The sequence below is a fragment of the Xenopus tropicalis genome, chromosome 8, assembly GCF_000004195.4.
Source record: "Xenopus tropicalis strain Nigerian chromosome 8, UCB_Xtro_10.0, whole genome shotgun sequence".
In the NCBI taxonomy this organism is placed as follows: domain Eukaryota; kingdom Metazoa; phylum Chordata; class Amphibia; order Anura; family Pipidae; genus Xenopus; species Xenopus tropicalis.
This window is the reverse complement of record NC_030684.2, coordinates 146,917,337-146,943,720: the sequence shown is the minus strand read 5'-3', so window position 1 is coordinate 146,943,720 and position 26,384 is coordinate 146,917,337. Positions and strand designations below refer to the sequence as shown.

The window sequence follows — 26,384 nt, the reverse complement described above, 5'->3', positions numbered from 1 at the left end:
AGCTGGGTGGGGATATTGAGGGCTGGGTGGGGGGAGAATGAGGCTGGGGGATATTTGACGACTGCGGGCGGGGAGAATGAAGGCTGGGGGTTAGATTGAGACTGGGGGGGGGGAGAGACTGAGCTGGGGGGGTAGATTGAGACTGGGGGGGGGGGAGAAATGAGGCTGGGGGGCTAGATTGGACTGGGTGGGGAGAATGAGGCTGGGGGGGATATTGAAGACTGCGGTGGGGGAGAATTTGAGCTGGGGGGGGATATTGAGACTGGGGGGGGGGCGAGAATGAGGCTGGGGGGGTAGAATTGAGGCTGGTGGGGGAGAATGAGGCTGGGGGGATATGAGACTGGGGGGGGAGAATGAGGCTGGGGGGGGAATATGGAGACTGGGTGGGGAAGAGATTGATGGCTTGGGTGGGGAGGAATGAGACTGGGGAGGGGAGAATGAGGCTTGGCGGGGTAGATTGAGGCTGAGTGGGGAGAATGAGCTGGGGGATATTGAGACTGGGGGTGGGGGAGAATGGGCTGGGAGGATTGAGGGCTGGGGGTCCTGGAGTGGGCGGTAGATTGAGCCTGGGGGGGGAGAATGAGCTGGGGGGTCTGCGGGTGGGGGTAGAATTTGAGGACTGGGGGGGAGAATGGCTGGGGGTAGATTGAGGTTTGGCCGTGCGGGTAGATTGAGGCTGGTGGGGGAGAATGGGGCTGGGGGGGGTAGATTGAGCCTGGGGGGGGGAGAGATGAGGCTGGGCAGTCTGGTGGGGGTAGATTGAGACTGGGGGGAGAAATGGGGCTGGGTGGGTAGATTGAGTTTGGGTGGGGGTAGATTTGAGGCTGGGTGGGGAGATGGGCTGGGGGGTAGATTGAGCCTGGGGGGGAAGAATGCAGGCTGGAGGCTGGGTGGGGTAGATTGAAGACTGTCTGGGGGAGAATGGGGCTGATGGGCGGCTAGATTGAGGTTGACCCGGTGGGGGTTAGATTTGAGGGCGGGGGGGGGAGAATGGGCTGGGGGCTAGATTGAGCCTGGGGGGGGGGAGAATGAGGCTGGGGGTCTGGGTGGGGGTAGATTGAGCCTGGCGGGGGGGGGGGAGATTTACTCAGCAGGGAAGGAGCCCAGAGGAGCTGCCAGGAACCTGCCGCCTATACAGCTGAGTAACAGGGAGGAGGGAGGGGAGGGCCGCCCAATCCACCTGATGAATTCGCCTCTGGGCACCGAGCAGGTTGGTCAGGTTCCTGGGTCAGGCTGTGACGGCTGCGACTCAGACAGTCTGTGAGTGAGAGAGAGAAAGTCGCACATTGGGGGCACTGGATTACTGGATACTGACCCCCCCAAACCTTTCCGTCTCTCAGCGCCCAATGGAGAAAGTGCCCGCCGGGATGGGGCCCCTACATGGTGCCCTACTGCCCCCCATCTCTGTGACTGTCAGCCTGCTGATCCTCCTGCTCTGCGCCCCAGGTACGTACCCTCAGCCCCCCGGCCCCCCAGCTGCTCTACCCGGTACCTGCCCCTTCCCCGAGTGTGAAGTTTACTAAGGATTTCATGCCTGTGTGCCCCCCAGCTGCTCTGCCCGGTATCTGCCCCTTCCCCGAGTGTGAAGTTTACTAAGGATTTCATGCCTGTGTGCCCCCCAGCTGCTCTGCCCGGTACCTGCCCCTTCCCCGAGTGTGAAGTTTACTAAGGATTTCATGCCGAGCGGCCCCCCAGCTGCTCTGCCCGGTATCTGATACACCGTGTGGAAGTTACTAAGGGATTCATTGCCTGTGTGCGCCCCCCAGCTGCTCTGCCCGGCTACCTGCCCCTTCGCCCAGGTGTGAAGTTACTAGGATTTCATGCCTGTGTGCCCCCCAGCTGCTCTGCCCGGTACCTGCCCCTTCCCCAGTGTGAAGTTTACTAAGGATTTCATGCCTGTGTGCCCCCCAGCTGCTCTGCCCGGTACCTGCCCCTTCCCCGAGTGTGAAGTTTACTAAGGATTTCATGCCGAGCGGCCCCCCAGCTGCTCTGCCCGGTATCTGCCCCTTCCCCAGTGTGAAGTTTACTAAGGATTTCATGCCTGTGTGCCCCCCAGCTGCTCTGCCCGGTACCTGCCCCTTCCCCAGTGTGAAGTTTACTAAGGATTTCATGCCTGTGTGCCCCCCAGCTGCTCTGCCCGGTACCTGCCCCTTCCCCAGTGTGAAGTTTACTAAGGATTTCATGCCCGAGCGGCGCTGCGCACAATGGGACAAAGTGTTGTTTTGTTGTGAAATACTCTGAGGTTTTCTGCTCTACAGGAGCGGCTGAGTGTCAGGCTGGGCCCCCCCTGTCCCTTCTACTGGTGTATTATTGCCCCCCCCTCTCCCTTCTACTGGTGTATTTTTGCCCCCCTGTCCCTTCTACTGGTGTATTATTGCCCCCCTGTACTTTTCTACTGGTGTATTATTGCCCCTGCTTTCCCTTCTACTGGTGTATTATTGCCCCCTTCACTTTTCTACTGGTGCTATTTATTGCCCCCCTCTTCTACATGGGCTATTTTGCCCCCCTCTGTCATTCTACCTGGTGTATTATGCCCCCCTGTCACTTTCTACTGGTTATTATTGCCCCCCCTGTTCACTTCTACTGGTGTATTGGCCCCCCCTGTCCCTTCTACTGGTGTATTATTGCCCCCCTGTCCCTTCTACTGGTGTATTATTGCCCCCCCTGTCACTTCTACTGGTGTATTATTGCCCCCCTGTCACTTTACTGGGTGTATTGGCCCCCCCTGTCCCTTTACTGGTGTATTGGGCCCCCCGTGTTGTCCCTTCTACTGTGGTATTATTGCCCCCCCTGTTCACTTCTACTGGTTGTATTATGCTTTCCCCTGTCACTTCTACTTGGTGTATTGCCCCCCCTGTCACTTCTACTGGTGTATATTGCCCCCCTGTCATTTCCTACTGGTTGTATTATTGCCCCCCTGTCACTTCTACTGGTGTATTGCCCCCCCCTGTCCCTTCTACTTGGTGTATTTATTGCCCCCCCCCTGTCACTCTCTACTGGTGTATTATTGCCCCCTGTCACTTCTACTTGGTGTATTGGCCCCCCCTGTCACTTCTACTGTGTATTGGCGCCCCCGTGTCCCTCTCATACTGGTGTATTATTGCCCCCCTGTCCCTTCTACTGGTGTATTATTACCCCCCTGTCACTTTCTAACTGGTGTAGTATGCCCCCTGTCACTTCTACTGGTGTATTTTATTGCCCCCCTGTCCACTTCTACTGGTGTTATTGGGCCCCTGTCACTTCTCGGTGTATTTATTGCCCCGCCTTGTCATCTTCTACTGGTGTATTGGCCCCCTGTCCTTCTACTGGTGTATATTACCCCCCTGTCACTTTCTACTGGTGTATTATTGCCCCCTGTCACTTCTTACTGTGTATGGGCCCCCCTGTCTCTTCTAACTTGGTGTATTATTGCCCCCCTGTCACTTCTACTGGTGTAATTGGGCCCCCCTGTTCTCTTCTTACTGCGTGTATTATTTGCCCTGTCACTTCTACTGTGTATTGGCCTCCCCTGTCTCTCTCTACTGGTTATATTATTGCCCCCCTGTCACTTCTATGGTTGTATTGGCCCCCCTGTCACTCTACTGTGTATTGGGGCCCCCTGTCACTTCTACGGGCATTGGGCCCCCCCCTGTTCACTCTACTGGTGTATGGCCCCCTGTCACTTTACTGGTGATTGGGCCCCCCCCTGTCACTTTCTACTGGTGTATTATTGCCCCCCTGTCTCTTCTACTGGTGTATTATTTTGTCCCCCCCCATCCCTTCTACTGGTGTGGGCCCCCATTCCCTTCCTTACTGGTTGTATTTGGGCCCCCCCTGTCACTTCTACTGGTTGTATTATTTGCCCCCCTGTCCTTTCACTGGTGTATTATTGCCCCCATGTCACTTCACTGGTGTATTATGCCCCCCTGGTCTCTCTTACTTGGTGTATTATTGCCCCCCTGTCACTTCTACTGGGTGTATATTTGCCCCCATGTCACTTTCTACTGGTGTATTTTTGCCCCCTGTTCTCTTTCTACCTGGTGTATTATTGCCCCCATGTCACTTCTACTGGTGTATTGTTGCCCCCCTGTCTCTTCTACTGGTGTATTATTGCCCCCATGTCACTTCTACTGGTGTATTATTGCTCACTGTCTCTTCTACTGGTGTATTATTGCCCCCTGTCTCTTCTACTGGTGTATTATTGCCCCCCATGTCACGTTCTGCCAGTTTATTATTGCCCCCTGTTCTCTCTCTACTGAGTGTATTAGCCCCCCATGTCACTTTGCGGTGTGTATTATTGACCCCCCTGTCACCTTCTACTGGTTGTATTGGGCCCCCCAGTTCATTCCTGCGGTGTTATTGGGGGCCCCCAGTTCATTCCTGCTGGTGATTGGGCCCCCTGTCTCTTTACTCTGGTGTATTGGGCCCCCCAGTCATTCTGCTGGTTTCCAGTCATTCCTGCAGGTGTTATGGGCCCCCCCCGTCTCTTCTACTGGTGTATTGGGCCCACCGTCATTCCTTGCTGGTGTTTGGGCCCCCCCGTCTCTTCTACTGGTGTATTGGGGCCCCCCCAGTCACTCTCCTGCGCATGTATTTGGGGCCCCCTCAGTCATTTGCAGGTGTATTTGGGGCCCCAGTCATTTCCGCTCTCTATTGGGGCCCCCTCCATCATTCCTGCAGGTGTATTGGGGCCCCTCAGTCATTCCTGCAGGTGTATTGGGGCCCCTCAGTCATTCCTGTAGGTGTATTGGGGCCCCCCTGCCATTCCTGCTGGTGTATTGGGGCCCCCCTGCCATTCCTGCAGGTGTATTGGGGCCCCCCGTCATTCCTGCTGGTCTATTGGGGCCCCCAAGTCATCCTGCTTGGTGTATTTTGCCCCCCAGTCATCCTGGCAGTGTATGGTGTATTTTGGTTGCCCCCCAGTCCATATCCTGCAGGTGTATTGGGCCCCCTGCCATTCCTGCAGGGTATTGGGCCCCTGCCATTCCGCAGGTGCATTGGGGGCCCCCCAGTCATTCCTGCAGGTGTATTGGGGCCCCCCAGTCATTCCTGCAGGTGTATTGGGGCCCCCAGTCATTCCTGCAGGTGTATTGGGGCCCCCCCAGTCATTCCTGCAGGTGTATTGGGGCCCCCACCCCAGTCATTCCTGCAGGTATGTATTGGTTGTGAACGCCCCCCCAGTCGATTCCTGCAGGTGTATGGGGCCCCAGTCATTCTTGCAGGTGTATTGGGGAAACCCCCCCCCCCCCCCCCAGTCATTCCTAGCAGTGTGTAGTGGGCCCCCCAGTCATTTCCTGCAGGTGTATTGGTGCCCCCCTAGCCATTCCTGCAGCGATGTATTGGTGCCCCCCTTGCCATCCTGCAGGTTGCCATTGGTGCCCCCCAGTCATCCTGCAGGTGTATTGCGGGCCCCCCAGTCATTCCTGCAGTGCTATTTGGGGCCCCCCAGTCATTCCTGCAGGTGTGTGTGATTGGGGCCCCCCCCGTCATTCCTGCAGGTGTGTATTGGGGCCCCCCCGTCATTCCTGCAGGTGTGTATTGGTGCCCCCCAGTCATTCCTGCAGGTGTATTGGTGCCCCCCTGCCATTCCTGCAGGTGCATTGGGGCCCCCCTGCCATTCCTGTAGGTGCATTGGGGCCCCCCAGTCATTCCTGCAGGTGTATTGGGCCCCCCAGTCATTCCTGCAGGTGTATTGGGGCCCCCAGTCATTCCTGCTGGTGTTATTGGGCCCCCCCCCCAGTCAGTTCAACGTGTAGGTGAGTGGAGCCCCCCCCAGTCATTCCTGTAGGTGTATTGGGCCCCCCCCCAGTCATTCGTGCAGGTGTATTGGGGCCCCCCAGTCATTTGTGCAGGTGTATTGGGGCCCCCCAATACTTCTCTATATTGCCATATTCCCCCTGTAATGTACTTATTTCCCCTCTGTATTGGAGCACATTGGGTGCCGGTTCCGGGGCGCAGGTGGAATTATAGGGGTGTGTGGGTGCAGTACTTACTGGGTACAGTTCAGGACTTGTGTTCTGCTCCGGGAACTCCCTATAAACCCATTAATTAGCCGAGCGTGTGATGTCAGAGCCAGCGATTCTGCATATTAACCCAATGGCTTCACTGTAGGAGTTCTGCCCCGTGTTGGGGCATTCTGGTTCTGTTGGGGCAAAGTACGAGACCTCCATTCCCTGCCCCTCAGCCCCCGGCCCATCTATATACTCAGCGTGTCATTGGCTCAGCTTGGCCTCTCCATCCCTATTGGCTCGGTTCTATTGGATCCCAGTCCATTCCTGGTGTTTGCTCCATTGCAATATATTGGGGGTAACCATAGAGAATTGGGGTTCCGTAATAACCATGAGACCCATTTCCAGTACAACCTTCTGGGTTATACAATAGAACTGGTTCCTTGGGTTCTACTTTCTGACTCAATGGGTCATCACAAGAATTCTAGTCAGTCTGTAGCAGTACAGCCCAGTGCTTCAGTACCCTCCCCGGCTCCCAATGGGTCAGTACCCCTTCTATACACCCTCTACTGGGTCAGTACCCCTTCTATACACCCTCTACTGGGTCAGTACCCCTTCTATACACCCTCTACTGGGCGTACCCCTTCTAATTACACCCCTCTACTGGGTCAGTACCCCTGTGCTATAACACCCTCTACTGGGTCATACCCCTTTACCTATACTCCCTACTAATGGGTCAGTACCCCTTCTATACACCCTCTACTGGGTCAGTACCCCTTCTATACACCCTCTAATGGGTCAGTACCCCTTCTATACTCCCTCTACTGGGTCAGTACCCCTTCTATACTCCCTCTACTGGGTCAGTACCCCTTCTATACACCCTCTACTGGGTCAGTTACCCCTTCATTACACCCTTCTACTGGGTCAAGTACCCCTTCTATAACACCCTCTACTGGTTCAGTACCCCTTTCTATACTCAACTCTAATGGGTCTAAGTACCCCTTCAGTACACCCTCTACTGGCGTCAGCTACCCCTTCTAACTCCCTCTACTGGGTCAGTACCCTTCTATACACAACGCTCTAACTGGGCGTCAGTACCCCCTTCTATACACCCTCTTACTGGGTCCAGCTACCCCCTCTTATACTCCCTCTACAATGGGTCGTAACCACCTTCCTATACACCCTCTACTGGGTCAGTACCCCTTCTATACACCCTCTACTGGGTCAGTACCCCTTCTATACACCCTCTACTGGGTCAGTACCCCTTCTATACTCCCTCTAATGGGTCAGTACCCCTTCTATACACCCTCTACTGGGTCAGTACCCCTTCTATACTCCCTCTAATGGGTCAGTACCCCTTCTATACTCCCTCTACTGGGTCAGTACCCCTTCTATACACCCTCTACTGGGTCAGTACCCCTTCTATACACCCTCTACTGGGTCAGTACCCCTTCTATACTCCCTCTAATGGGTCAGTACCCCTTCTATACTCCCTCTAATGGGTCAGTACCCCTTCTATACTCCCTCTAATGGGTCAGTACCCCTTCTATACACCCTCTACTGGGTCAGTACCCCTTCTATACACCCTCTACTGGGTCAGTACCCCTTCTATACACCCTCTACTGGGTCAGTACCCCTTCTATACACCCTCTACTGGGTCAGTACCCCTTCTATACACCCTCTACTGGGTCAGTACCCCTTCTAACACCCTCACTGGCGTCAGCTACCCCTTCTATACACCCTCTACTGGGTCAGTTACCCACTTCGATACACCCTCTACTGAGCCGTCAGTACCCCTCATATACCACCCCTCTGACTGGTCAGTACCCTTCTATACACCTCTACTGGCGGTCAATACCCCTTCCTATACACCCTCGTTTAATGGGTCAGTACCCCTTCTATACCACCCTGTAAGGTCAGTACCCCTTCTATACTCCCTCTATATGCGGCTCAGTTACCCCTTCCTTATACACCCTGTAAGGGTCAGTTGACCCCTTCTATACCACCTGTTAATGGGTCAGTACCCCTTCTATACCACCCTGTAATGGCGTCAGTACCCCTATGCATATACGCCCTCTAATGGGTCAGTACCCCTTCTATACGCCCTCTAATGGCGTCAGTACCCCTTCTATACTCCTCTCTAATGGTCAGTTACCCCTTCTATACCACCCTCTACTGGGTCAGTACCCTATACAACCCTGTTAATTGGCGTCAGTTACCCTTCTATAGCGGTGCCCTCTTAATGGCGTCAGTAACCCCTTCTATACGCCCTCTAATGGGTCAGTAACCCCTTCTATAACGCCCTCTACTGGGTCAGTACCCCTTCTGATAACACCCTCTAATAGGGTCAGTACCCCTCTATACACCCTCTTACTGGCGAAGTACCCCTCTATACATATTAACCTGTCACTTATACTGCCCCCCTACAGGTGCTATATTCCCACTGCCCCTGTAACGTTCTTATTGCCCTTCCCCTCTGCCCCTGTAACGTTCTTATTAGCCCTTCCCCTCTGCCCCTGTAACGTTCTTATTGCCCCAGCCATTCCCCTCTGCCCCTGTTAACTTCTTAATTGCCCTTCCCCTCTGCCCCTGTAACGTTTCTTATTGCCCTTTCCCTTCTGCCCCTGCTAATATTGCCCTTCCCCTCTGCCCCTGTATACGTTCTTATTGCCCTTCCCCCTCTGCCCCTGTAACGTTCTTTATGTGCCCTTTTTCCCTCTGCCCGCTGTAACGCTTTCTTATTGCCTCCTTCCCTCTGCCCCTGTAACGTTCTTATGGCCCTTCCCCCTCTGCCCCATGTAACGTTCTTATTGCCCTTTCCCACTGCCCCTGGCTAACGTTCTTATTGCCCTTTTCCCACTGCCCTGTGAACGTTCTTATTGCCCTTTCCCTCTGCCCCTGTAACGTTCTTATTGCCTTCCCCTCTGCCCCTGTAACGTTCTTACTGCCTTCCCTCTGCCCCTGTAAACTTCTATTGCCCTTTCCCACTGCCCCTGTAACGTTCTTATTGCCCTTCCCCTCTGCCCCCTGTAACGTCTTATTGCCCTTTGTTTTTTCCCCCTCTGCCCCTTGTAACGTTCTTATTGCCCTTCCCCTCCTGCCCCTTGTAACGGTTCTTTATTGCCCTTCCCCTCTGCCCTGTAACGTTCTTATGCCCCTTCCCCTTCTGCCCCTGAACGTTCTTATTGCCCTTCCCCTCTGCCCCTGTAATGTTCCTTATGCCCTTTCCTCTCTGCCCCTGTTAACGTCTATATTGCCCTTCCCTCTCCCCCTGTAACGTTCTTATTGCCTTCTCCCTCTGCCCCTGTATCGTTCTTACTGCCCCCTTCGTTCTATTGCCCTTTCCCACTTGCCCCTGTAACGTTCTTATTGACCCTTCCCTCTGAGCCCCTGTATCGTTCTTATTGCCCTTTCCACTGCCCCTTGTAACAGGTTCTTTATTGCCCTTCCCCTCTGCCCTGTATCGTTCTTATGCCCTTCCCCTCTGCCCCTGTATCGTTCTTATTGCCCTTCCCCTCTGCCCCTGTAACGTTCTTATTGCCCTTCCCCTCTGCCCCTGTATCGTTCTTATTGCCCTTCCCCTCTGCCCCTGTATCGTTCTTATTGCCCTTCCCCTCTGCCCCTGTAACGTTCTTATTGCCCTTCCCCACTGCCCCTGTAACGTTCTTATTGCCCTTCCCCTCTGCCCTGTGAGGCAATTAACCCTAATCCAGGGGTGCGACTGCTTTCGGTTTCTGCCCCTCAGTGAAGTAAACAAATATCAGGCAATGAAAGAAAAGAAGCAGCAGACAAAGAGGTAGTGGGTACAATGCCCTGCACATTCCTGACCCAGGAAGGTTGTGTAACTATTACGGCACCAAATATTTCCCAGTGACACCTCATTCCTCTGGGGGCTGCCCCGGGGGGGGGGCAATTGTGCCCCAGTCCTACCCCTACGTACATCTGTGCTCACTACAATTGCCCTAATACTCACTTACAATGGGCTTTAGTCCTCTGCAATGCAAAGCTATGTCGGGTATTCTGCTTCCATTCATTCTCCTAAATAGAAAAATATTTGCTATTAGCTTATTGTACACACAGGGCATTCCTGAACATGTGTATTTATACTCGCGGGTAGGAGCTGCCATAGTGTTTAAGCTTATTGTGTGCCCAGAACATTCCTTCTCTGTATATTTGTATTTATACATATGGGTAGGGGGTGCCATAGTGTTTCCCTTAGACAGTACAGTATGGGGGTACAGCTTATTGTGTGCCCAGAACATTCCTTCTCTGTATATTTGTATTTATACATATGGGTAGGGGGTGCCATAGTGTTTCCCTTAGACAGTACAGTATGGGGGTACAGCTTATTGTGTGCCCAGAACATTCCTTCTCTGTATATTTGTATTTATACATATGGGTAGGGGTGCCATAGTGTTTCCCTTAGACAGTACAGTATGGGGGTACAGCTTATTGTGTGCCCAGAACATTCCTTCTCTGTATATTTGTATTTATACATATGGGTAGGGGTGCCATAGTGTTTCCCTTAGACAGTACAGTATGGGGGTACAGCTTATTGTGTGCCCAGAACATTCCTTCTCTGTATATTTGTATTTATACATATGGGTAGGGGGTGCCATAGTGTTTCCCCTAGACAGTACAGTATGGGGGTACAGCTTATTGTGTGCCCAGAACATTCCCTCTCTGTATATTTGTATTTATACATATGGGTAGGGGTGCCATAGTGTTTCCCTTAGACAGTACAGTATGGGGGTACAGCTTATTGTGTGCCCAGAACATTCCTTCTCTGTATATGTGTATTTATACATATGGGTAGGAGGTGCCATAGTGTTTCCCTTAGACAGTACAGTATGGGGGTACAGCTTATTGTGTGCCCAGAACATTCCTTCTCTGTATATTTGTATTTATACATATGGGTAGGGGTGCCATAGTGTTTCCCTTAGACAGTACAGTATGGGGTACAGCTTATTGTGTGCCCAGAACATTCCTTCTCTGTATATTTGTATTTATACATATGGGTAGGGGGTTGCCATAGTGTTTCCCCTAGACAGTACAGTATGGGGGTACAGCTTATTGTGTGCCCAGAACATTCCTTCTCTGTATATTTGTATTTATACATATGGGTAGTTGGTGCCATAGTGTTTCCCTTAGACAGTACGGGGGTACAGCTTATTGTGTGCCCAGAACATTCCTTCTCTGTATATTTGTATTTATACATATGGGTAGGGGTGCCATAGTGTTTTCCCTTAGACAGTACAGTATGGGGGTACAGCTTATTGTGTGCCCAGAGCATTCCTTCTCTGTATATTTGTATTTATACATATGGGTAGGGGGTGCCATAGTGTTTGCCTTAGACAATACAGTATGGGGGTACAGCTTATTGTGTGCCCAGAACATTCCCTCTCTGTATATTTGTATTTATACATATGGGTAGGGGGTGCCATAGTGTTTCCCTTAGACAGTACAGTATGGGGGTACAGCTTATTGTGTGCCCAGAACATTCCCTCTCTGTATATTTGTATTTATACACATGGGTAGGGGGTGCCATAGTGTTTCCCTTAGACAGTACAGTATGGGGGTACAGCTTATTGTGTGCCCAGAACATTCCTTCTCTGTCTATTTGTATTTATACATATGGGTAGGGGGTGCCATAGTGTTTCCCTTAGACAGTACAGTATGGGGGGTACAGGCTTATTGTGTGCCCAGAACATTCCCTCTCTGTATATTTGTATTTATACATATGGGTAGGGGGTGCCATAGTGTTTCCCTTAGACAGTACAGTATGGGGGTACAGCTTATTGTGTGCCCAGAACATTCCCTCTCTGTATATTTGTATTTATACATATGGGTAGGGGGTGCCATAGTGTTTCCCTTAGTCAGTACAGTATGGGGGTACAGCTTATTGTGTGCCCAGAACATTCCTTCTCTGTATATGTGTATTTATACATATGGGTAGGAGGTGCCATAGTGTTTCCCTTAGACAGTACAGTATGGGGTTACAGCTTATAAAGAATCCTTCCCCTTCCCCTGGGCTTCACATCTTCCCAGAACATCCCGTATAGTCAGAGGTGCAGCAGAGATGCTCCGGGCCAACGCTCTGCGGAACTGGGAGGAGGACAAAAGAGTTCATGAGAATGTACAGTCTCACAATAGGAATCCCGGCGAGCAGCTCCGTACTGAGTAAGGCTACGGGCCTCCAGTTTTCATGCCTCTCTCATCCTTTCCCAGTCAGATTGAGGCCGAGCATCTCATTGGGGTGGGAGGAGAACCTCTCTCTAAACCATCCTCAAACACTTCTGCAAGGAGAGGAGCTCAATCATTTTATGAAGGTCATTCCACTGGTTTTCTCTTGTTCTACCTTCTTGGCTGTAATGTTTGCGGAGTCCAGGTTTCCTAACTCAGGTCTAGGGTCACCTTCACGAAAGGCATCTCGTCCCTGTCCATAGCCTTTTCCCATGAAAAAGAGATCTGGAGAGACAGCTGCCCCATAATGTCTTTCCAACTTTATGGACTTCAAGTGCCTGAAATATAAGACTTGAATGTCTTACACCAAGGTTGGCAAGATGCTTCTTTCTTGCTCTCTATATTGAAGGAAAGGGATCTGAAAAAGCCCTGAAGGACCTCTTTGAATCTTCCCACCATAAGGCCATTGAGTCCTAGAAATCTACCTTGTACCATTGGTTCAGATCTCCTTGGACTAAGCTTCCGCAATGTTTCCCTTTATCTGAGAGAAGCTGAGAACCCGTACCTGAAAGATATCAGCGAGAGAATTCTACAGGTATTTCCTTGGAACCTGAAAGATGATCCTCCTCGATCAACACTAAATCAATTCTGTCAGTTGAGCTGCCACAGCGATAAGTTTCACCTTCCTCCCCGTCAAGCTGCATCTGTCAGGCCTGCCTTCTCAACCAACCTTCTCAGGAACAAACTCTCCTACTTTACACAGCGCCCAGTCCCATCTTCTGCCCTGAAGACTTGGTTGAAGTCTCCTGTGAAAATGAGGGGGAGGGAAGTGTGCAAAAAAGGCTTTATCTCCTTCAGCAAAAGCTGAAGATCTGAGATCACTTGGGGCCTTGACTAGACTTGCTTTGTGTTTGACCAGCCAGATGATCATAAGAACCACATGGAAAGCAACATAAACCCCCTCGTTCCTTACTAAGAGTTTGGGAGATGCTTAGGGAGCTGCTAATTCACCTGCAGTTTTACTTGGACCCTCCAACCCCCGATCCGCAGGCCTTCCCATTCGTAGATCTTATTTTTTAAAACACTTGTCACAGTCTTTGTTTCTGGACTGGATACAGGAATAAACTTAAAACCAACCCATTCTGGGGAGACCCGTGTAAGCTTGTATCCCATTGGCCATTCCAACACTGCCCACATTGTCAGTACCTACTGGCATAATAGTCCTTCCCCGGGGCACAATATCCCTCAGTCGCTTATCAGAGTCTTTACCTTGAAGTTCAGGATCTTCCAAACCTTTCTCTGTAACTCACACAGCAAAGTCCATTCTCACTGCACTCACAGCCTCCGGCATTCCTCCCTTAATGAGCGGCTAATTGCTCCATCTCCTGGGCTGTAGGACGAAGAACTTTCTCTCTGGTGTCTTTACTTTCCAACTGACCAGAAGTTTCTTGTTCCTCCTACACATGCCCTCCAGCTGTTTCCATAGAATCGTGTACATTAGCTGAGCCTCCTGCTTTCTCCAACCCCATGTTGCTTCCCGGTTCCCCTCTCCATTGCACTGTTGCTACACTCCTGGACTCATGGAGCTCACACTCTCCAGAGTCTGCAGTTGCACCCACAGGGCTTCACCTGGGATAGGACATTGGTCTGTGCTGTAGACATGTAATGATGTAAGGCAGTGCTGTCCAACTGGCGGCCCGCGGGCCGCATGTGGCCCGCGACCCCCCTCTGTGTGGCCCCCCACCTGTCTGGCTGCTTTGATGGCTTACTCTTGTGTAAGCATTAAATGGTATCAGTACTGTGATTAACTGCCCCCCCTGCATGGTTCTCACCTCAGATTCAGGCTGTAATCCCTCTGTATTGTTTAAATATGTAATCCCCTGTGTTGTTCCACCTTTTAATCTCTGCATTGTTCCCCCCCTGCAGTGTTCCCACCTCAGGCTCAGGCTGTAATCACCCCCATTGTTCCCCTGTTCCCACCTCAGGCTCAGGCTGTAATCACCCCCATTGTTCCCCTGTTCCCACCTCAGGCTCAGGCTGTAATCACCCCCATTGTTCCCCTGTTCCCCCCTCAGGCTCAGGCTGTAATCACCCCCATTGTTCCCCTGTTCCCCCCTCAGGCTCAGGCTGTAATCACCCCCATTGTTCCCCTGTTCCCACCTCAGGCTCAGGCTGTAATCACCCCCATTGTTCCCCTGTTCCCACCTCAGGCTCAGGCTGTAATCACCCCCATTGTTCCCCTGTTCCCACCTCAGGCTCAGACTGTAATCACCCCCATTGTTCCCCTGTTCACACCTCAGGAGCAGTAGAAACCCACAAATAATCCCTGCACACTACAAAAAGAACATATACTGAGGTGGTACTGCAATTAAAAAGTTTTTTAATATATAGTTATTGTGCAGACTGTAGGAGCAGTGCCAGCATTGTGTCACTGTAGGCTGCCTGTGTGTGCCATACACACAGGCAGCATAGGGCAAGCAGAGTATGGCACACACAGGCAGGGTAGGGAAGGCAGAGTATGGCATACACAGGCAGGGTAGGGAAGGCAGAGTATGGCATACACAGGCAGAGTAGGGAAGGCAGAGTATGGCATACACAGGCAGAGTATGGCACACACAGGCAGGGTAGGGAAGGCAGAGTATGGCATACACAGGCAGAGTAGGGAAGGCAGAGTATGGCATACACAGGCAGAGTATGGCACACACAGGCCAAGTTTGGCACAAACCAGCCAAGAATGGCACACACAGTGAAAGTATGGCACACGCAGGCAGGGTAGGGAAGGCAGAGTATGGCACACACAGGCAGAGTAGGGCAAGCAGAGTATGTCACACAGGCCAAGTTTGGCACAAACCAGCCAAGAATGGCACACACAGTGAAAGTATGGCGCGCAGGCAGGGTAGGGCAGGCAGAGTATGGCACACACAGGCAGGGTAGGGAAGGCAGAGTATAGCACACACAAAGGCAGGGTAGGGCAGGCAGAGTATGGCACACAGGCAGGGTAGGGAAGGCAGAGTATGGCACACACAGGCAGGGTAGGGAAGGCAGAGTATAGCACACACAAAGGCAGGGTAGGGCAGGCAGAGTATGGCACACAGGCAGGGTAGGGCAGGCAGAGTATGGCAGGTTTTTGCTGTACTACAACCATTAATATTGGTATGGTCATGTGATAACATGGGTGTGGTTTCAAAAAGGGGAGTGGTCAAAACTGGCTTCCATTATCGGCCCTCCACCACGTAGGTCGGAAAAATTCCGGCCCTCGGTACAACAGAAGTTGGACAGCACTGATGTAAGGGAAGGATCCATGTTGTGAGCTATCAGTGTGTCAGGAGGATTGATATCATTGAATGCCGTGTGTGCTGTCTCATTGGTGGAAATAAGTAAGTGTTGAGCAGGAATGTTTTATTGGTACGATCCATTTTGAGTTACCGGCCCTGAGGCATTAATGATGCAAGGATCAAGTCTGTGTTACCATCTGGAGAAAGGATGTCCCAGTAGCTATAATTATCTAATGGAAGAGTCCAGTTTCTGTCCCTATATCCTGAAGTGGTATGATCCAGGTTCTGGGAAAGAGTCAGTAGCGGAACTATGGAATTATCTATTACTGAGTATTAGATTTACAGTAATGTTTGTGCCGGTACTAATAATGATAAAATGGTATGATCCATGCTGCTTTACCGGTTCTGGAAAATGGGCAATAGCGGTAATATGGAATGATCCATTCTTGTTATTGGGTTTAGACTAAGGATGGTGTCTGTGCTAATAATAATGGTATGATCCAGGTTCTGGGAAAGAGCCAGTAGCGGGACTATGGAATTATCTATTCTTAAGTATTAGATTTACAGTAATGTTTGTGCCGGTACTAATAATGAAAAATGGTATGATCCATGCTGCTACCGGGTTCTGGGAAAGTAAGAGCTAGTAGCAGCAATATGGAATGATCCATTCTTGTTATTGGGTTTACATTCATGTTTGTGCCACTGCTAATAATGAAAAATGGTATGATCCATGCTGTTACCGGGTTCTGGGAAAGGAAGAGCCAGTAGCAACAATATAGAATGATCCATTCTTGTTATTGGGTTTCCAGTAATGTTTGTGCCGGTACTAATAATGATAAAATGGTATGATCCATGCTGTGTTACAGCTTCTGGAAAATAGGCAATAGCGTTAATATGGAATGATCCATTCTTGTTATTGGGTTTCCAGTAATGTTTGTACCAGTGCTAATAATGATAATAAAAATAATGGTATGATCCATGTTGTTACTGGGTTCTGGGAAATAAAGAGCCATTAGCAGCAATATGGAATGATCCATTCTTGTTATTGGGTTTAGACTAAGGCTGGTGTCTGTGCTAATAATAATGGTATGATCCATGTTGTTACCAGGTTCTGGGATAGAAAGAGCCAGTAGCAGCAATATGGAATGATCCATTCTTGTTATTGGGTTTAGACTAAGGCTGGTGTTTGTGCTAATAATAATGGTATGATCCATGTTGTTACCAGGTTCTGGGATAGAAAGAGCCAGTAGCAGCAATATGGAATGATCCGTTCTTGTTATTGGGTTTAGACTAAGGCTGGTGTCTGTGCTAATAATAATGGTATGATCCATGTTGTTACCAGGTTCTGGGATAGAAAGAGCCAGTAGCAGCAATATGGAATGATCCATTCTTGTTATTGGGTTTAGACTAAGGCTGGTGTCTGTACTAATAATAATGGTATGATCCATGTTGTTACCAGGTTCTGGGATAGAAAGAGCCAGTAACAGCAATATGGAATGATCCATTCTTGTTATTGGGTTTAGACTAAGGCTGGTGTTTGTGCTAATAATAATGGTATGATCCATGTTGTTACCAGGTTCTGGGATAGAAAGAGCCAGTAACAGCAATATGGAATGATCCATTCTTGTTATTGGGTTTAGACTAAGGCTGGTGTTTGTGCTAATAATAATGGTATGATCCATGTTGTTACCAGGTTCTGGGATAGAAAGAGCCAGTAACAGCAATATGGAATGATCCATTCTTGTTATTGGGTTTAGACTAAGGACGGTGTCTGTACTAATAATAATGGTATGATCCATGTTGTTACCAGGTTCTGGGATAGAAAGAGCCAGTAGCAGCAATATGGAATGATCCATTCTTGTTATTGGGTTTAGACTAAGCACGGTGTCTATGCTAATAATAATGGTATGATCCATGGCTGTGTCGAGGGATAGGAAAGATTTCTTGCTTTGCAGGTTGTTTCCACCTTTCTAGTCAGTCTGGATCCTCCATCCTTCAGCCTGTGAGGGCCCCACCTCTTTGCTCCCAGATTATTATTGTTGTGGAACTGCAGGTCTGATATGATGCCGTCGCTTGGGTGTTTCTACCCAACCCTGCAACGCCCTCTGCTATTGTTGTCTTTTCTGATTATTGCTTATTACATTGCCCAACCGGCCGCACACTGGGGATCCTTGTGTTTCCCTCACTTGGGTTTTGCAACCAGTCCTGCCTTCTCTTTCATATTGTTTGTTGCTGAGAGGAGACATGTTTGGAGGCCCCACCTTGGCAAGAAAGTAAAACCAGCCAGGTGGAACCCCAACTACGACGTAGATCTGCTATGAGAGGATGAGTGGAAGTTTGGTCTGGGGGTGCAAGTCTTACCTTGGTTTTTCCCTGGCGTCCCCCTTGGACCTTCATGGAGTGATCCATATGATGGACCTCATGAGGGACTATCACTGCTGAACATCTACTATTACTAGACAACCCCCCCTGGGAATGCACCCACCTACCCCAACTCTCAGTGAGGTTAGGGCAGATATATGTGTGTGGGACATTATGTGCCCCGTGCAACTGGTCTAGGGGCCCCCACCCAACCTCGGCGTCTGGCCGTTGTGCCGGTCGTGCTGGTAAGGTGACATATTTCCCATTCCAAGGCCCTTTTGCCTCCGTGCCGGGCAATAACAGGAGCAGAACTGCGACGCGGATAAATAAATACTTCAGGTATTTGCTTTCTCGGGAGCAGAAATATTTGCCATAAACAAGTCTTTTTGTGTTTTCTTGTTGGGCGCCTGGGGCTGAGCCTGTGTCAACGGAGAATATTTCCAGCATTTGGCCCGTCTGGTTTATAGAGGGACCTTTGTTATCAAGTCAAGCGGAGGAGCAAGAGCTTTCCACCAGACTGAGGGAGAGAAAGCAAAGCAATGGCAGGGGAACCACAAGGAACTGTATCTGTGGGACTGACCCCCCCCCCAGCGCCTCCTACGGCCCAAAGCATAGAACCTTGTACTAACTGGTTCCTACAGGAACCCACTGGCCTGAAGGTTCTACAGGTGAATGGGAACAAATGCCCCAGATAAAATCTCCCTGCCTGAGAGCCCAGTGAGCTTACAATCTAAGGTCCCTATCACTTTCCCATCAGTCTCTGCCCCAGTGAACTTACAATCTAAGGTCCCTATCACTTTCCCATCAGTCTCTGCCCCAGTGAACTTACAATCTAAGGTCCCTATCCCATTCCCATCAGCCCCTGCCCCAGTGAGCTTACAATCTAAGGTCCCTATCCCATTCCCATCAGTCTCTGCCCCAGTGAACTTACAATCTAAGGTCCCTATCCCATTCCCATCAGTCCCTGCCCCAGTGAGCTTACAATCTAAGGTCCCTATCACATTCCCATCAGCCCCTGCCCCAGTGAGCTTACAATCTAAGGCCCCTATCACATTCCCATCAGTCCCTGCCCCAGTGAGCTTACACTCTAAGGTCCCTATCCCATTCCCATCAGCCCCTGCCCCAGTGAGCTTACACTCTAAGGTCCCTATCACATTCCCATCAGTCCCTGCCCCAGTGAGCTTACAATCTAAGGTCCCTATCACATTCCCATCAGCCCCTGCCCCAGTGAGCTTACACTCTAAAGTCCCTATCCCATTCCCATCAGTCCCTGCCCCAGTGAGCTTACACTCTAAGGTCCCTATCCCATTCCCATCAGCCCCTGCCCCAGTGAGCTTACACTCTAAGGTCCCTATCACATTCCCATCAGTCCCTGCCCCAGTGAGCTTACAATCTAAGGTACCTATCACATTCCTATCAGTCCCTGCCCCAGTGAGCTTACAATCTAATGTCCCTATGACTTTCCCATCAGTCCCTGCCCCAGTGAGCTTACAATCTAAGGCCCCTATCCCATTCCCATCAGCCCCTGCCCCAGTGAGCTTACAATCTAAGGTCCCTATCCCATTCCCATCAGTCCCTGCCCCAGTGAGCTTACACTCTAAGGTCCCTATCCCATTCCCATCAGTCCCTGCCCCAGTGAGCTTACAATCTAAGGTCCCTATCACATTCCCATCAGTCCCTGCCCCAGTGAGCTTACAATCTAAGGTCCCTATCACATTCCCATCAGTCCCTGCCCCAGTGAGCTTACAATCTAAGGTCCCTATCACATTCCCATCAGTCCCTGCCCCAGTGAGCTTACAATCTAAGGTCCCTATCACATTCCTATCAGTCCCTGCCCCAGTGAGCTTACAATCTAATGTCCCTATGACTTTCCCATCAGGGCCCAAAGCATAGAACCTTGTACTTACTGGATCCTACAGGAACCCACTGCCCTGACCTGAAGGTTCTATAGGTGAATGGGAGCAAATGCCCCAGATAAAATCTCCCTACCTGAGACAAAGGGCCCCCTAAGGGGGCAGTTATTAGTACTGGTTGCTAATGAGAATACACTTTTCAGCAGTGCAGTAAAGCAGCACCAGGCATGGCACCCACCTAACTCAGCACCAGTGAATGGCGCACAGAAGAGCAATCAAGTGACAGTTGGGACAAGAGTGAGGCCTAAACGATTGCTGGGAACTAACGCCTCCAACCCACTGCGCCCACAATGAGGCAATTAAGCTGATTGCCCCCTCCGGGCACGGGACAGTTTCCCTTTATTTTCCCTTCCTTTCATTATTTCTTTACCGATTGTTCCATGAGAAACTGGGTGTCATTTCTCTCCAATCCCCCCCGGCACTGAGATCAGCTTCAAAGGCAAAGTAATCCCATCAGGGAGGGCAGATCCCAGCGCTCAGACTGCTGCCTGTGTGTATCCCATACCCACGTATTCCCCTCTGTTTAGCTATTTAGCCCAGTGAGCTTGCACTCTAATGTCCCATCACATTCCCATCAGCCCCTGCCCCAGTGAGCTTACAATCTAAGGTCCCTATCCCATTCCCATCAGTCCCTGCCCCAGTGAGCTTACACTCTAAGGTCCCTATCCCATTCCCATCAGTCCTTGCCCCAGTGAGCTTACAATCTAAGGTCCCTATCACATTCCCATCAGTCCCTGCCCCAGTGAGCTTACACTCTAAGGTCCCTATCCCATTCCCATCAGTCCTTGCCCCAGTGAGCTTACAATCTAAGGTCCCTATCCCATTCCCATCAGCCCTGCCCCAGTGAGCTTACAATCTAAGGTCCCTATCCCATTCCCATCAGTCCCTGCCCCAGTGAGCTTACAATCTAAGGTCCCTATCCCATTCCCATCAGTCCCTGCCCCAGTGAGCTTACAATCTAAGGTCCCTATCACATTCCCATCAGTCCCTGCCCCAGTGAGCTTACACTCTAAGGTCCCTATCCCATTCCCATCAGTCCCTGCCCCAGTGAGCTTACAATCTAAGGTCCCTATCACATTCCCATCAGCCCCTGCCCCAGTGAGCTTACAATCTAAGGTCCCTATCCCATTCCCATCAGTCCCTGCCCCAGTGAGCTTACACTCTAAGGTCCCTATCACATTCCCATCAGTCCCTGCCCCAGTGAGCTTACAATCTAATGTTCCTATCACATTCTCATCAGTCCCTGCCCCAGTGATGGGAGCATGATAGGGCATTATAGGGGCACAATAGGGGCATGATGGGGCACCAGGGAAGCAGTGCCAGTATTTTGGGTCGCCTGCTCCAAGAAGTTGCTGATTATGTCCCATGGGTACATTATCGGGTGCGTGGCACAGTACTGGTACATTGGGCTTGTGACGTTGCCAGACGTGCCAGTTTGTGCCCCACTGTCTGTGCCTGGGGCTCCTATACTGGCTGTTGCCCATAACTATAAAAAAGGCCATTTTGGGTGAAGGCAGAACTGTTGCAGGTGCTTGTGGGGTGGGCGGAGCTATGCTGTAACCCTTTGTGTGCCGGTCAGACGAGCGCAGCAGCTCCCTGCAGAGTGTGGCTTGAGGTTAACACAATACACAGCCCAGAAATGTGGAGAATCAGGTTTGGCACCTTTTTCTCACGCAAGTTTGGAGGGTGGGAAAGTAGTGCGGCCTGTCTCCTTACTGTGCTGCAATAATAACTGGGGCGCAATAACTCCCTGTCTCCTTACTGTGCTGCAATAGTAACTGGGGTGCAATAACTCCCTGTCTCCTTACTGTGCTGCAATAGTAACTGGGGTGCAATAACTCCCTGTCTCCTTACTGTGCTGCAATAGTAACTGGGGCGCAATAACTCCCTGTCTCCTTACTGTGCTGCAATAGTAACTGGGGTGCAATAACTCCCTGTCTCCTTACTGTGCTGCAATAGTAACTGGGGTGCAATAACTCCCTGTCTCCTTACTGTGCTGCAATAGTAACTGGGGTGCAATAACTCCCTGTCTCCTTACTGTGCTGCAATAGTAACTGGGGCGCAATAACTCCCTGTCTCCTTACTGTGCTGCAATAATAACTGGGGCGCAATAACTCCCTGTCTCCTTACTGTGCTGCAATAGTAACTGGGGTGCAATAACTCCCTGTCTCCTTACTGTGCTGCAATAGTAACTGGGTGCAATAACTCCCTGTCTCCTTACTGTGCTGCAATAGTAACTGGGGTGCAATAACTCCCTGTCTCCTTACTGTGCTGCAATAGTAACTGGGGTGCAATAACTCCCTGTCTCCTTACTGTGCTGCAATAGTAACTGGGGCGCAATAACTCCCTGTCTCCTTACTGTGCTGCAATAATAACTGGGGCGCAATAACTCCCTGTCTCCTTACTGTGCTGCAATAGTAACTGGGGTGCAATAACTCCCTGTCTCCTTACTGTGCTGCAATAGTAACTGGGGCGCAATAACTCCCTGTCTCCTTACTGTGCTGCAATAGTAACTGGGGCGCAATAACTCCCTGTCTCCTTACTGTGCTGCAATAGTAATGGGGCGCATAACTCCTGTCTCCTTACTGTGCTGCAATAGTAACTGGGCGCAATAACTCCCTGTCTCCTTACTGTGCTGCAATAGTAACTGGGGCGCAATAACTCCCTGTCTCCTTACTGTGCTGCAATAGTAACTGGGGCGCAATAACTCCCTGTCTCCTTACTGTGCTGCAATAGTAACTGGGGCGCAATAACTCCCTGTCTCCTTACTGTGCTGCAATAGTAACTGGGGCGCAATAACTCCCTGTCTCCTTACTGTGCTGCAATAGTAACTGGGGTGCAATAACTCCCTGTCTCCTTACTGTGCTGCAATAGTAACTGGGTTGCAATAACTCCCTGTCTCCTTACTGTGCTGCAATAGTAACTGGGGTGCAATAACTCCCTGTCTCCTTACTGTGCTGCAATAATAACTGGGGTGCAATAACTCCCTGTCTCCTTACTGTGCTGCAATAGTAACTGGGGTGCAATAACTCCCTGTCTCCTTACTGTGCTGCAATAATAACTGGGGTGCAATAACTCCCTGTCTCCTTACTGTGCTGCAATAGTAACTGGGGTGCAATAACTCCCTGTCTCCTTACTGTGCTGCAATAGTAACTGGGGTGCAATAACTCCCTGTCTCCTTACTGTGCTGCAATAGTAACTGGGGTGCAATAACTCCCTGTCTCCTTACTGTGCTGCAATAATAACTGGGGTGCAATAACTCCCTGTCTCCTTACTGTGCTGCAATAGTAACTGGGGTGCAATAACTCCCCTGTCTCCTTACTGTGCTGCAATAGTAACTGGGGCGCAATAACTCCCTGTCTCCTTACTGTGCTGCAATAGTAACTGGGGCGCAATAACTCCCTGTCTCCTTACTGTGCTGCAATAGTAACTGGGGCGCAATAACTCCCTGTCTCCTTACTGTGCTGCAATAGTAACTGGGGCGCAATAACTCCCTGTCTCCTTACTGTGCTGCAATAGTAACTGGGGCGCAATAACTCCCTGTCTCCTTACTGTGCTGCAATAGTAACTGGGGCGCAATAACTCCCTGTCTCCTTACTGTGCTGCAATAGTAACTGGGGCGCAATAACTCCCTGTCTCCTTACTGTGCTGCAATAGTAACTGGGCGCAATAACTCCCTGTCTCCTTACTGTGCTGCAATAGTAACTGGGGCGCAATAACTCCCTGTCTCCTTACTGTGCTGCAATAGTAACTGGGGCGCAATAACTCCCTGTCTCCTTACTGTGCTGCAATAGTAACTGGGGCGCAATAACTCCCTGTCTCCTTACTGTGCTGCAATAGTAACTGGGGCACAATAACTCCCTGTCTCCTTACTGTGCTGCAATAGTAACTGGGGTGCAATAACTCCCTGTCTCCTTACTGTGCTGCAATAGTAACTGGGGCGCAATAACTCCCTGTCTCCTTACTGTGCTGCAATAGTAACTGGGGCGCAATAACTCCCTGTCTCCTTACTGTGCTGCAATAGTAACTGGGGCGCAATAACTCCCTGTCTCCTTACTGTGCTGCAATAGTAACTGGGGGTGCAATAACTCCCTGTCTCCTTACTGTGCTGCAATAGTAACTGGGGTGCAATAACTCCCTGTCTCCTTACTGTGCTGCAATAGTACTGGGGCGCAATAACTCCCGTCCTTACTGTGCAAACTGGGGCGCAATAACTCCCTGTCTCCTTACTGTGCTGCAATAGTAACTGGGCGCAATAACTCCCTGTCTCCTTACTGTGCTGCAATAGTAACTGGGGCGCAATAACTCCCTGTCTCCTTACTGTGCTGCATTAGTAACTGGGGCGCAATAACTCCCTGTCTCCTTACTGTGCTGCAATAGTAACTGGGGCGCAATAACTCCCTGTCTCCTTACTGTGCTGCAATAGTAACTGGGGCGCAATAACTCCCTGTCTCCTTACTGTGCTGCAATAGTAACTGGGGTGCAATAACTCCCTGTCTCCTTACTGTGCTGCAATAGTAACTGGGGCGCAATAACTCCCTGTCTCCTTACTGTTCTGCAATAGTAACTGGGGTGCAATAACTCCCTGTCTCCTTACTGTGCTGCAATAGTAACTGGGGTGCAATAACTCCCTGTCTCCTTACTGTGCTGCAATAGTAACTGGGGTGCAATAACTTCCTGCCCTCCAATGAACCAATCGTGGCTCAGCATCTCTTTAGTGCCCAGTGCCAGCTTGCCCCCACTTGGTATTTCCCCCCCAGGCAGCCCATGAGTGGGCACCCCAGGGTACTTACTGGGGGGGTAGGTAGTACCATGATACACACGGGGGACCTGTAACAGCCTATGAGTGGGCACCCCAGGGTACTTACTGGGGGGGTAGGTAGTACCATGATACACACGGGGGCACCTGTAACAGCCCATGAGTGGGCACCCCAGGGTACTTACTGGGGGGGTAGGTAGTACCATGATACACACGGGGGCACCTGTAACAGCCTATGAGTGGGCACCCCAGGGTACTTACTGGGGGGGTAGGTAGTACCATGATACACACGGGGGACCTGTAACAGCCCATGAGTGGGCACCCCAGGGTACTTACTGGGGGGGTAGGTAGTACCATAATACACACGGGGGCACCTGTAACAGCCCATGAGTGGGCACCCCAGGGTACTTACTGGGGGGGTAGGTAGTACCATAATACACACGGGGGCACCTGTAACAGCCCATGAGTGGGCACCCCAGGGTACTTACTGGGGGGGTAGGTAGTACCATGATACACACGGGGGCACCTGTAACAGCCCATGAGTGGGCACCCCAGGGTACTTACTGGGGGGGGTAGGTAGTACCATGATACACACGGGGGCACCTGTAACAGCCCATGAGTGGGCACCCCAGGGTACTTACTGGGGGGGTAGGTAGTACCATAATACACACGGGGGCACCTGTAACAGCCTATGAGTGGGCACCCCAGGGTACTTACTGGGGGGTAGGTAGTACCATGATACACACGGGGGACCTGTAACAGCCCATGAGTGGGCACCCCAGGGTACTTACTGGGGGGGTAGGTAGTACCATAATACACACGGGGGCACCTGTAACAGCCCATGAGTGGGCACCCCAGGGTACTTACTGGGTGGGTGGGTAGTACCATGATACACACGGGGGCACCTGTAACAGCCCATGAGTGGGCACCCCAGGGTACTTACTGGGGGGGTAGGTAGTACCATAATACACACGGGGGCACCTGTAACAGCCCATGAGTGGGCACCCCAGGGTACTTCCTGGGGGGGTAGGTAGTACCATGATACACACGGGGGACCTGTAACAGCCCATGAGTGGGCACCCCAGGGTACTTACTGGGGGGTAGGTAGTACCATGATACACACGGGGGCACCTGTAACAGCCTATGAGTGGGCACCCCAGGGTACTTACTGGGGGGGTAGGTAGTACCATGATACACACGGGGGACCTGTAACAGCCCATGAGTGGGCACCCCAGGGTACTTACTGGGGGGGTAGGTAGTACCATAATACACACGGGGGCACCTGTAACAGCCCATGAGTGGGCACCCCAGGGTACTTACTGGGGGGGTAGGTAGTACCATGATACACACGGGGGCACCTGTAACAGCCCATGAGTGGGCACCCCAGGGTACTTACTGGGGGGGTAGGTAGTACCATAATACACACGGGGGCACCTGTAACAGCCCATGAGTGGGCACCCCAGGGTACTTACTGGGGGGTAGGTAGTACCATAATACACACGGGGGCACCTGTAACAGCCCATGAGTGGGCACCCCAGGGTACTTACTGGGGGGGTAGGTAGTACCATGATACACACGGGGGCACCTGTAACAGCCCATGAGTGGGCACCCCAGGGTACTTACTGGGGGGGTAGGTAGTACCATAATACACACGGGGGCACCTGTAACAGCCCATGAGTGGGCACCCCAGGGTACTTACTGGGGGGGTAGGTAGTACCATAATACACACGGGGGCACCTGTAACAGCCCATAAGTGGGCACCCCAGGGTACTTACTGGGGGGGTAGGTAGTACCATGATACACACGGGGGCACCTGTAACAGCCCATGAGTGGGCACCCCAGGGTACTTACTGGGGGGGTAGGTAGTACCATAATACACACGGGGGCACCTGTAACAGCCCATGAGTGGGCACCCCAGGGTACTTACTGGGGGGGTAGGTAGTACCATAATACACACGGGGGCACC

The 26,384-nt window shown here is 51.2% G+C and overlaps 1 protein-coding gene across 1 annotated transcript in view; it reads left to right on the top strand.

Moving 5' to 3' along the window:
• The first annotated feature begins 1,195 nt into the window (after positions 1-1,195).
• Positions 1,196-26,384, top strand: part of nectin4 (nectin cell adhesion molecule 4) — a 44,778-nt gene continuing 19,589 nt past the window's right edge. Inside the window, exon 1 of the mRNA XM_031891383.1 lies at positions 1,196-1,446. Within this exon, the coding sequence (XP_031747243.1) occupies positions 1,347-1,446 (100 nt within the window). The 5' untranslated portion in view covers positions 1,196-1,346. The remainder of the gene's footprint in view (positions 1,447-26,384) is intronic.